This window comes from Mobula hypostoma, chromosome 20 (assembly GCF_963921235.1).
Source record: "Mobula hypostoma chromosome 20, sMobHyp1.1, whole genome shotgun sequence".
Taxonomy (NCBI): Eukaryota; Metazoa; Chordata; class Chondrichthyes; order Myliobatiformes; family Myliobatidae; genus Mobula; species Mobula hypostoma.
The window spans coordinates 9854667-9867422 of NC_086116.1; the positions used below are offsets into that span (position 1 = coordinate 9854667).

General features: G+C 44.7%; 1 protein-coding gene across 6 annotated transcripts in view; it reads left to right on the forward strand.

The window, feature by feature from the left end:
* The first annotated feature begins 3487 nt into the window (after positions 1 to 3487).
* Positions 3488 to 12756, forward strand: part of LOC134359321 (ATP-binding cassette sub-family C member 9-like) — a 199682-nt gene continuing 190413 nt past the window's right edge. For 5 of the 6 annotated variants that reach the window (XM_063072377.1, XM_063072373.1, XM_063072375.1 and 2 more), the window contains exon 1: positions 3489 to 3856. In XM_063072377.1, the coding sequence (XP_062928447.1) occupies positions 3712 to 3856 (145 nt within the window). In that variant the 5' untranslated portion in view covers positions 3489 to 3711. Of the gene's footprint in view, positions 3857 to 12756 lie in introns of all 6 variants that reach the window. The other variant, XM_063072379.1, reaches the window with a different exon arrangement.

Consider the following 12756-nt stretch of genomic DNA (forward strand, 5'->3'; position numbering starts at 1 on the left):
AAAAAAATAGTATACATGTGTTCATTGTCCATTCAGAAATCTGATGGTGGAGAGGAAGAAGCTGTTCCTAAAATGTTGAGTATGTGTCTTCAGGCTCCTGTATCTCCTCCCTGATGGTAGCAATGGGAAGAGGGCATGTCCTGGGTGAAGGGGGTCCTTAATGGTGGATGCTCCCGTTTTGAGGCCTCACCTTTTGAAAGTGTCTGGGATTCTGGGAAGGCTAGTGCCCATGATGGAGCTGGCTGAGCTTATAACTTTCTGCAGCTTTTCCCAATCCTGTGCAATGTCCTTTCCATACTTGATGGTGATACAGCTAGTAAGAATGCTCTCCATGTTACACCTGTGGAAATTTGCTAGAATATTTGGTGACATACCACGTCTCCTTAAACTTCTAATGAAATATAGGCATTGCTGTGCCTTCATTGTAACTGCATCAATATGTTGGGCCCAGAATAGATCTTCAGAGATGTTGACACCCAGGAAATTGAAACTGCTCATCATTTCCACTGCTGTTCCATTGAATAGGACTAGTATGTATTCCCTCATCTTACCTTCTTGAAGTCTACAATCGATTCCTTGGTCTTACTAACGTTGACTGCAAGGTTGCTGTTGTAACACCACTCAACCAGCTTATTTATCTCATTCTTGTACTCCCCTGGTCATCATCTGAAATTCTGCTATCACTGGCAAATTTACAGGTGGCGTTTGATCTGTGTCTATCCATCCAGTCAAGGGTGTAGAGAGAGTAGAACAGTGGGCAAAGCACGTACCGTGAGGTGCTCCAGTGTTGACTGTCAGCGAGGAGAAGATGCTTTTCTGATCCACATTGACTGTGGTCTCCTGATAAGGAAGTTGAAGATCCAGGGGGGTACAGAGGCACCTGTTTTGGAGCTTGTTGATTAGAACTGAGTGTGTGATGGTGTTGAACGCTGAGCTGTAGTCAATACACAGCAGCCCAACATAGGTATTAGTATTGTCCAGGTGATCCAAGGCCAAGTGGATAGCCAGCGAAATTGCATCCATTGGAGACCTACTGTGGCAATAGGCAAATTGCAGAGGGTGTAGGCCTTTGCTTAGGTAGGAGCTGATTCTGTCTTTGGCCAGCCTCTCAAAGCATTTCATCACAGATTCATCCTCTTGAAAGATGTTCCAAAGTCATTCTCTGAGACACAGATCACAGGGATTCACACAGGCGTAGTTTTATTCTCCCTTTCAATATATGCATAAAAGGCATTAAACTCATCATGAAATGAAGAATCATAGCTATTCGTGATGTTAGGTTTCACCTTGCCACGTGTAGCAGCCTGCAAACCTGGCCAGAGGCATCATGCGTTCAATTCTATTTCTAACTTCAATTGGAATTTTTTTTGTCCTTAAAATAGCCTTCCATAGGTTGTACCTGCTCGTCTTTTATAGTTCTGGATCACTGATCTTGAATGTCATAAACCTAGCCCTCAGCAGACTGTGAATCTCCTGGTTCATCCATTGCTTTTGGTTTGGGCGTGTCTGGTATGTTCCCGAAGGTGTACACTCAACCACACAGGTCTTTAAGAAGTTGTTGGCAACTGTGGCATATTCATTCAGATTCAAAGATAAATCCCTGAATATTGTACCGTCTACCAACTCAAAGCAGTCCTATAAGCACTCCTCTGCCTTCCTTGATCTTCCTTTTTTGGTTCTCACCAGTGGTGCTGCAGTCTTTTGTCTCTGCTTGTATGCCGGGAGTAGAAGTACAAGCCAGGTGATCAGACTTTCTTGAGTGTGGGCGTAGAATCGCATGGTAAGCATACATACGGGTGGTTCAACAGTGGACAAATGTGTCGGGCCCTCTGGTTCCAGAGGTGATATATTGGTGGTAGTTGTCAGAGACTTCTTCAAGCTGGTCTGGTTGACATACAATACAATGATAGGGAAGGCCTCAGGGTGCACTGTTCCACGACTGCAGATCACGGTATTCAGCTTCTTCAAGGCCTGCCTGACGTGGAATGTACATCACTACCGGGATGATGGTGGAATACTCCCCTGAATTATAAGGAAAAGTTGGGCAAACTTGGGGTCATGTTCTCTGCAGCAGTGGAGATGGAGAGGAGACCTGATAGAAGTTTATAAAATTATGAGAGTCATAGGTAGTGTAGATAGTCACTATCCTTTCTGCAGTATGAAAATTCCAAATACTAGAGACATGCATATTGAAAGCAGGAAGGGGAATATTTGAAGGAAGTGTGTGGTGCAGGGTTTTTTTTACACAAAGAGTGGTGGGTGCCTGTAGGTGCCTGGACCAGGCTGCCAGGAGTACTGGCAAAAGTAGATATGATAGTGATGCTTTAAGATGTTTTTAAATAGTCGCATGAATATGCAGTGAATGGACAGATAGGAATCAGACAGGAGGGACTTATTTTAATTGGAATTGTCTTTGGTGCCGATATTATGGGCCAAAGGACCTGTCCCCTGTGCTGTACTCTTCGATGTCTAAGGTGACAATAATGGAATAGCTGAGGTAGGTAGAGTCCAAGGGCGTGGCAGTACCACTGGGAAGAGGATATGAAAGAGGTGATGGGGGGGGGGGAGGGGGGAAGCTGGTGTTTAGTTTCAAGCTCCTCAATCTTGATCAGAAGTGATAAAAGGGAATGGCCAGGATGAGAGGGATTCTTGACATTGGACAGCCTTTCCATGAATATTTCTGCTGTGCCCCATGCCTTCGTTAAGCTATATTGATCTGTTTTATAATTTTTTGTATCCACACACAGAATCGTAGAAGCGCACGGCTGCAGGAAGGAGTGCCTTTCGCTAATCGTGCACAGGCCAGCCCAGGCAGTCAGTCCCAGGTGCTGCTCTTTCCCCGCCTCACTGTCAGTTACCGTATACAGCTGCATTTTACATATTACCATTGTTTCAGGTGAGTCCAAATCAGAAAACATCACAATGTATAAAAAATGCCCATCCCTCTCTCTGCCTTGAGACTTATCGCAAGTCTCTCGTCACCAACGCCACTATCAGTCAACAAACTTCACTTAAACCCTTCACAATAATAATAACGGCGAAGACTCGAAGTTGCAGTTGACATATACAGAGACCCTATTATGTTTGGAAATGCTGCGACGATATTTGTCTGTCCGACCCAAAGGCAATTGTAGAGAGCGTTCTGTAACAGGAGCTGGGTTGTGTAAATTCTGAAGACTTGAAGTAGCGTCCCCATGCAGCTCACCCTCGCTCTGCCGCCGAAATAAAGCACTACAATGCAAGAACTGAATTTACAACTCCTCAACCGGGAGCTTCACAATGGTAAATATCACACTGCAGCCTCATTGGACGGTAAAGCGAATCTGTCTTTCCGTGCAGTAGATGAAGTCCACTTTATTGAGCGGTTCAGAACCATACACGAGGGGAGACGGAAAGTAACGTGCCACTTTTCCAGCGGATCCGGTTCAGAAATAGGTGGGGCTCCGGCGTCTTCCGAGTTTTCACACAAGCGGTGCATATATTTGCGGCATCCTGCGGGGCTTTCGCACGGATCCTATGTGCATGTGTGTTCATTGCGACGGGAGGCGGGACTCGGTACAGCCAAATCGCACCCCTCCGAACGTCATCTCTGGACCATCTCAGTATAAATAGCAGGGTTGCGGAGCCTTGCAATCCCTGGATTATGAGTGGTGTGAGGATTGCGAATCGCTTCGTTGGCAGGACCGCTTTCTCGTTTCGTTGCGCGCAGATATGGCACTGTCTTTCTGTGGCAATGACACCGCCAGTGCTTACAACGTCGACGACGGCGTCTTAAACAACGGCTGCTTCGTGGATGCGCTGAATTTAGTCCCCCACGTCTTCCTGCTTTTCATCACTTTCCCTATATTATTTATCGGTGAGTAGGTGGATGTTACTGGGGATGGGAGAGGGTTCGCCCACAGCGCGAGATATTTGGTCGCTTAGCTCACGGATTTGGGTGCGTTTGTAATCCAGGTTTTCTCTGCCTGCTTTCTTTAAGAAGCAAGGTCCCAGTCTGCCTCGGGAAGTCCACGACTCTTGGAGCTTTGTCTGGTCGCATTAACTCAACTGGGGTTCGGGGGAACGATTCTACAATTCCCTTCACAGCTATCTGTTCGGGATTCGTGTCCACCTGTGCGTTTGACGGACAATTTCCTCCCAAGTAGCGAGTTGTGGGAGCAGTTGGTGGAACACTAGCATCTTCTCGCTGGAATCGGCATGGTCTGCACAGCCTGCCACTGTTCCACCAAAGAGAATGTTTTAGCGTTGCGTGGTCTAAACAGGGAGATTATAGAGGGACCAGTGGAAAAAGCGACCGTGATAGTTAGGCCTTCAGTGTAGGTTCAAGTGCTTCTCCAAACGCTCCTCATCTGTATCATGGTGTACGAGGAAACGATTATATAACACGATCTCACTTGTAATTAGATTTTTCAGTCCACGTCTGTTGCTTCCAGGCACAATTCTTGTTTCATCTACCGAGAGATTTCCTAGTGCACAGACTAAGCAATTTGTTTAATTGCAACCGGATTAAATATACCTGATGTGCGATTCGATAATCGCACTGTTTAGCAGTGGTTTTATTGATTGATTTTCGAAAGACAATGTCACAAAACAGAGTGTTTTGTTTAGTAACAGTCACTTCGGGTCTGCTGGAACATCTTGAGGGCTCAAATGTTTTTATACATTTAGTTGGATGAAATTTAATAGCGTTTCTATTGGAGTATATGAGAAAAATAGACTGCTGTTTATAAATATAATATTTCAGTGTTGAGGAAGTATATTATAACGGTTTGGTTCCGTCCAGTGAGTAAAAACCGCATGCTTAAATGCAATTAACTTATTTTGACTGATTCACCTGGGTTGTTCTATTTTGGATGTAAGGCTTTGGTGGAATCTTGCCAAGATACCTTTAAGTCTTCATTTTAATCTTGGGATTTTTGAGAAATCTGGAAATAAGGTATATATTAGGAGGGGCTTGTTCTAAGGAGCGGATTTGGAAGCAGATGGAATATGGATAGGGTGGCATTAGGTACAGATCAGTACATCAGGCAGTTTCAGCCTAGTTGGATAGGGCAAACAAGATTAATTTTGTTTTTAGAAGCAGTGGTTCTCAATGCTCAAGTGCACATATTATGCAGTGTTTTTTTAAAAATAAAAGGCTCTTCCTGCATTAATTGCTATGTATAAATTATGGGGAGACTGTCCAGCAGCTGCATCTAGTTAGAATGCAAACACCTTGTTCATCCTTCTCGCTTCTGATTGAGCATCCTGACAATGAGTGGTAGAGTGGAGAGCTGGCAAAGATTGCCCAACATCTTGGAGTTGCGCCAGTGAGTTGGCATAAATCCAGGTGAACATATTGCCCAACATTTGCACAAATAAGGTATGGCTGGTAATTGAGAAAGCCACATACTTGTGAAAGATGGGCTACAACAACTTTACAGTTAACAAGAGCAAAATAATTGCAATTTAGAACACATAAGTGATAACTGGAAAACGGTGTGATATATCCATGGTGATTTCATTGGCAGGCAGATGTAATAGGTGATGAACAGAAAACATGTGCAAACTGTCAGGACAATAGTAAACTTAAAAAGAAGGCAGTGTGAGACATACAACACACAAAATGTTGGAAGAACTCAGCACATCAGGCAGCACCTGTGGAAATGAATAAAGAGTTGACGTTTCGGATCGAGATCCTTCACCAGGACTGGAAAGGAAGGGAGAAGATGCCGGAATAAAAAGGGGAAGGGAAAGGAAGAAGGACAAGCTAGAAAGTGATAGGTGGAGCCAGGTTGTTGGGGAGGGGGTATGAAGCAAGAAGCTGGGAGGTGATAGGTGGAAATTGCAAAGGGCTGGAGAAGAAGGAATCTGATAGGAGAGGAGAGTGGAACATAGGGGAAACGGAAGGAGGAGAGACACCAGGGGGAGGTGGAAGTGTTAGGCATGTGGGAGAAGAGGTAAGAGATGAGAGTGGGGAATAGATGAAGAGGGAAGGAGGAGGGAAAAATTAGCGAAGGAAAAATCAATGTTCCTGCCATCAGGTTGGAGGCTACCTAGACTGAATGAGATGTTGCTTCCGCACCCTGAGAGTAGGCTCATGATGCCAGACGAGAAGGCCATGAACCAACATGTTGCAATGGGAATGGGAATAGGATCCTATTCTGCTACAATGAGGCCACTCTCAGGATGGAGGACCAACACTTCATACTTCTTCTAGGTAGTCTCCTAACAGATTCATTTTTCTCCAGCCCTTCACCTTTCTCACACACGTGGCTTCACCTATCACCTTCCAGGTTGTCCTTCTTCCCCTCTGCACACTTTTTTATTCTGGCATCTTCTCCCTTCCTTTCCAGTCCTGATGAAAAGCCTTGGTCCGAAACATCAACTGTTTGTTAATTTTCATGGATACTGCCTGACCTGCGGAGTTCTTCCAGCATGTTGTGTGTTGTAATGGAGGATAGGAATTAAAATGTTTGCGCACTGGGGAATTCTGCTTTTGCAGATGGAATAGAGGTGCTCGATAAAGCAGTCCCCCAATTTATGTACGGTCTCTCACTGTAGAAGAGGCCACACCAGGCGCTCCGGATACAATAGATAACCCCCAACAGATTCGCAAGTGAAGTGCTGCCTCACCTGGAAGAACTGTTTGGGGCCCTGAATGGAGGTGAGGGAGGAGGTGAATGGGCAGGTGTAGCTTCTGCCTCTTGCAGGGATATGTCAGGACAGAGATCGGTGTGGAGGGAGCACTGAGGGAGCGATCCAAGCAGAAAATGGAGATTGGCCAGGGATGGTGGGAGGGTGGTAAAGGTAATTTTGGTGGTAGGATCCCATTGAAGATGGTGAAAGTTGTGAAGAATGGTGTGTGGGATGCAGAGGCTCATGGGGTGGTAGTCTGTTCAGTCAGCGTGAAGCTGGATTGAGTGCTGATGTCCAGGAAATGGAGAAGATGTGTGTAAGAGCAGCATCAATGGTGGAGGAACATATATAGGTAAGAGATCCGGGTATGGACTAGATACTTTAATGTAGAAGGAATTAGGTAGCCAGATAGCAGAGCTATCTGTTTGGGCCTCGTCTCAGAACACGACATTGTCCACTTCATTCCTTGCCTACTTGCTTCTGCAAGGAAACCTGCAAAGATTAAGGAATATCTTGAGGAAATGAAAGGAGCCACTAGCTGAAGGCGTCAACAACAGCAATGACAACACCAAAATCACATGAAACAGACCAGAGAAGCCGTGTTTAGTTGATGAGTGCATTGAGTATTTGTCTTCTGGCCAGGACTCTCAGATAAACCACAAGTAATTCTATTGGCGGATAAGATAAAGCTCCTTAATTTCTAGAGGGGTAGTCATTATTAGATTAATGTAGTCCACAGCAATAGGAGATGTGCACAGGCAGAAAGGAGGGTTCCTCCCAGACTTATTTAAACTGTCGAGAGCTGTTGTAACATGGTAGAAGATTTTAATCCTTAGTGAGTTTTAAGCATGTTGTGGGTGAAGAGTAAGTGGGAAATCTATTTGACAGTCCAGACTTCCTAGGTGGGATACTTTAAGCCCTTGACCTCAACCCTGGACAGTCAGCTGTTTGGTGAATGTCACAATTCGTTGGTTAGAGGCTGAATTCAATTTAAAGTTAAAACTACGTTTATGAATTTATTATCAAATGGCATATGTGTCACCATATACTACTTAGAGATTCATTCTTGCAGGCATTCCAAACAGTAGTTGGGATGTGGAGTACAGATTACAACGGGAATTAGAAAAAGCATGTCAAAAGGGTAATGTTATGATAGGCACAGTAGATTTTAATATGGAAGTAGATTGGGAAAATGAGGTTGGTAATGGATCCCAGAAGAGTGAGTTTATTTGAATGCCTACAAGTTGGCTTTTTAGAGCGCTTTGTCATTGAGCTTACTAGGGGATCAACTCTACTGGATTGGGTGTTATGTAATGAACTGGAGGCGATTAGGGAACTTAAGATAAAGGAACACTTGGGAGACAGTGGTAACAATATGATTTGAGTTCAACTTGAAATTTGATAGGGAGAAAATAAAATCTGATGTAGCAGTATCTCAGCAGAGTAAAGGAAATTACAATGGTATGAGAGAGGAGTTGGCCAAAATAAATGGGAAGGAGTTGCTGACAGAGATGTCGGCAGAGCAGAAATGGCTAGATTTTCTGGGAAAAATGAGGAAGGTGCAGGATAGATATATTCCCAAAACAAAGAAATACTCAAATGGCAAAATAGTACAAATGTGGCTGACAAGGGAAGTCAAAGCTAATGTAAAACCAAAAGAGAGGGCAAACAACAATGCAAAAATTATTGGGAAGATAGTGGATTGAGATACATTTAAAAACCTACAGACAACAACTGAAAGTATCATTCAGAAGGAAAAGATGAAATATGTAAACAAGCTTGAAAATAATATCAAAGTGGATAAAAAAGCTTTTACAAGTATTAAAAAATAAGAGATGAGAGTGGATATAGGACCACTAGAAAATGAGGTTGAAAAAATAAAAAATTGGGACAAGGAGATGAACTAAATAATTATTCTGCATCACTGCCCACTGAGGAAGACACTAGCAGTGTACCAGATGTGAAGGGTGTGAGGGAAGAGAAGTGAGTGCTGTTACTATTACAAGGGAGAAGATGCTCCAAAAGCTGAGAGACCTAAAGGTACATGAGTCACCCAGAGCAGATAAGCTGCACCCTAAGGTTCTGAAGGAGGTAGCAGAAGAGATTATTGGTGCATTATTAATGATTTTTCATGAATCATTGGACAGAGTCCAATGACTCTGGCATGGTTCCGGAGGACTGGAAAACAGCAAATGTCACTCCACTCTTTAAGAATGGAGGAAGGCAATAGAAAGAAAATTATAGACAAAAAAATGCTGGTGAACACAGCAGGCCAGGGAGCATCTATAGGAAGAGGTACAGTCGACATTTCGTGCCGAGACCTGTCGTCAGGACTCACTGAAAGAAGAGATAGTAAGAGATTTGAAAGTAAGAGGGGAAGGGGGAGATCTGAAATGATAGGAGAAGACAGGAGGGGGAGGGATGCAGCTAAGAGCTGGAAAGTTGATTGGCAAAAGGGATATGAGAGGATCATGGGACAAGAGGCCCAGGGAGAAAGAAAAGGGGAGGGGGGGAAGCCCAGAGGATGGGCAAGGGGTATAGTGAGAGGGACAGAGAGGGAAAAAGGAAAGAGAAAAGAATATATAATAAGAATAATAAATAAATAAATAACGAATGGGATACGAAGGGGAGGTGGGGCGTTAACAGAAGTTGGAGAAGTCAATGTTCATGCCATCAGGTTGGAGGCTACCCAGACGGAATTTAAGGTGTTGTTCCTCCAACCTGAGTGTGGCTTCATCTTGACAGTAGAGGAGGCCATGGATAGACATATCAGAATGGGAATGGGACGTGGAATCCTGGGAGATCATGCTTTCTCTGGTACATCTTTCCCTCCCCCCCACCTCTGCTTTCCACAGGGATCACTCCCTACACAACTTCCTTGTCCATTCGTGCCCTCCATCCCTTCCCACCGATCTCCCTCCCAGCACTTATCCTTGTAAATAGAGCAAGTGCTACATATGCCCTTACACTTCCTCCCTCACCACCACTCAGGGCCCCAGACAGTCCTTCCAGGTGAGGTGACACTTCACCTGTGAGTCGGCTGGGGTGATATACTGCGTCCAGTGCTCCCGATGTGGCCTTCTATATATTGGTGAGACCCGATGCAGGCTGGGAGACCGTTTCGCTGAACACCTATGCTCTGTCTGCCAGGGAAAGCAGGATCTCCCAGTGGCCACACATTTTATTTCCACGTCCCATTCCCATTCTGATATGTCTATCCACGGCCTCCTCTACTGTCAAGATGAAGCCACAATCAGGTTGAAGGAACAACACCCTATATTCCAACCTGATGGCATGAACATTGACTTCTCTAACTTCCGTTAATGCCCCACTTCCCCTTCGTACCCCATCCGTTATTTATTTATTAATTATATATATTTTTCTCTCTCCTTTTTCTCCCTCTGTCCCTCTCACTATACTCCTTGCCCATCCTCTGGGCTTCCCCCTCCCCCTTTCTTTCTCCCTAGGCTTCCCGTCCCATGATCCTCTCATATCCCTTTTGCCGATCAACTGTCCAGCTCTTGGCTCCAACCCTCCCCCTCCTGTATTCTCCTATCATTTCGGATCTCCCCCTTCCCCTCCTACTTTCAAATCTCTTACTATCTCTTCTTTCAGTTAGTCCTAACGAAGGGTCTCGGCCCGAAACATCGACTGTACCTCTTTCTAGAGATGCTGCCTGGCCGGCTGCGTTCACCAGCATTTTGTGTGTTTTGCTTGAAATTCCAGCATCTGCAGATTTCCTCGTGTTTGCTAAAGAAAATTATAGTCCAGTTAGCCTGACCTCAGTGGTTGAGAAGATGTTAGAGAAAATTGTTAAGGATAAGGTTATGGAGTACTTGTAGACACAGGACAAAATAAGACAAAGTCAGCATGATTTCTTTCAGGAAAAATCCTGCCTGACAACCCTATTGGAAATCTTTGAGGAAATCACAAGTAGGATGGATAAAGTGGATGTTGTATATTTGGATTTTCAGAAGGCCTTTGACAAGGTACCACACATGAGGCTGTGTCGATGTTAAGGTCCCATGGTATTACAGGAAAGTTACAGACATGGTTAGGACATTGGCTGATTGGTAGGAGGCAGCGAGTGGGAATAAAAGGGTCCTTTTCTGGTTGGCTGCCAGTGAGTAGTGGTGTTCCGCAGAGATCAGTTTTAGGACCACTTCTTTTTATGCTGTATATCAATGATTTAGATGATGGAATAGATAGCTTTGTTGCTAGGTTTGCAGATGATACAGAGATTGGCGGAGTGGCAGGTAGTGTTGAGGAAATGGATAAGCTGTAGAAGGACTTAGACAGATTAGGACAATGGGCAAGAAAGTGGCAAATGAAATACAATGTTGGAAAATGCATGGTCATGCACTTTGATAGTAGAAATAAATGTGCAGACTATTTTCTAAATGGGGAGAAAATCCAAAATCTGAGATGCAAATGGGACTCGGGAGTCCTTGTGCAGAACACCCTAAAGGTTAACTTGCAGGTGGGGTTGGTGGTGAGGAAGGCAAATGCCATGTTAGCATTCATTTCAAGAGAATGTAAGAGCAGGGATGTGATGCTGAGGCTTTATAAGGCACTTGAGAGGCCTCACCTTGTGTATTGTGAACAATTTTGGGCTCTTCATCTAAGAAAAGACGTGCTGGCATTGGAGAGGGTTCAGAGCAGGTTAACAAGAATGGTTCTGGGAATGAAAGGGTAATCAAATGAGGAATATTTGATGGCTCCATGTCTGTGCTCATTGGAATTTAAAGGATGAAGGGAGAGCTCATTGAAACCTTTCAAATGTTGAAAGGCCTACATAGAGTAGATATGGAAACTGTGTTTCCCATGATGTGGGAGTCTAGGACAAGAGCGCACAGCCTCCAGATAGAGAGGTAACCATTTAGAAAAGGGATGCAGAGAACTTTCTTTAGCCAGAGGATGGTAAACTTGTGGAGTTTGTTACCATAGGCAGATGTGGAGTCCAGGTATTTGGGTATATTTAAGGCAGAACTTGATAGGTTGTTGACTGGCCACAGCATCAGGGGTTACGGGGAGAAGGCCAGGGAGTGGGGCTGAGGGGGGTGGTGGGGTGGGGGGAAGGATCAGCCATGATCGAATAGTAGAGCAGACTCAATGGGCCAAATGACCTAATTCTGCTCCTATGTCTTATGATCTTATTTACAGGAAAATAAATAAATACAGGAGGATTTATGTAAAATGATACATAACAAAGACTAACAAACTACCAGTATGTAAAATAAGACAAATTGTGTGAATAAAAAAAAAATACTAAGAACATGAGTTGGAGAGTCTTTGAAAGTGAGTCCTTGGTTATGGACGTAAACACGAGGAATTCTGCAGATGCTGGAAATTCAAGCAACACACATCAAAGTTGCTGGTGAACGCAGCAGGCCAGGCAGCATCTGTAGGAAGAGGGGCAGTCGACGTTTTGGGCCGAGACCCTTCGTCAGGACTAACTGGAGGAAGAGTTAGTAAGGGATTTGAAAGTGGGAGGGGGAGGGGGAGATCCAAAATGATAGGAGAAGACAGGAGGGGGAGGGATGGAGCCAAGAGCTGGACAGGTGATTGGCAAAAGGAATATGAGAGGATCATGGGTTGGGAAGCCTAGGGAGAAGGAAACGGGGGAGGGGGGAAAACCCAGAGGATGGGCAAGGGGTATAGTCAGAGGGACAGAGGGAGAAAAAGGAGAGAGAGAGAGAAAGAATGTGTGTATATAAATAAATAACGGATGAGGTACGAGGGGGAGGTGGGGCATTAGCGGAAGTTAGAGAAATCAATGTTCATGCCATCAGGTTGGAGGTACCCAGACGGAATATAAGGTGCTATATCGATGACTGCATTGGCGCTGCTTCCTGCACACATGCTGAGCTTGTTGACTTCATTAACTTTGCCTCCAACTTTCACCCTGCCCTCAAGTTTACCTGGTCCATTTCTGACACCTCCCTCCCCTTTCTAGATTTTTCTGTCTCTATCTCTGGAGACAGCTTATCCACTGATGTCTACTATAAGCCTACTGACTCTCATAGCTATCTGGACTATTCCTCTTCTCACCCTGTCTCTTGCAAAAATGCCATTCCCTTCTCGCAATTCCTCCGTCTCCGCTGCATCTGCTCTCAGGATGAGGCTTTTCATTCCAGG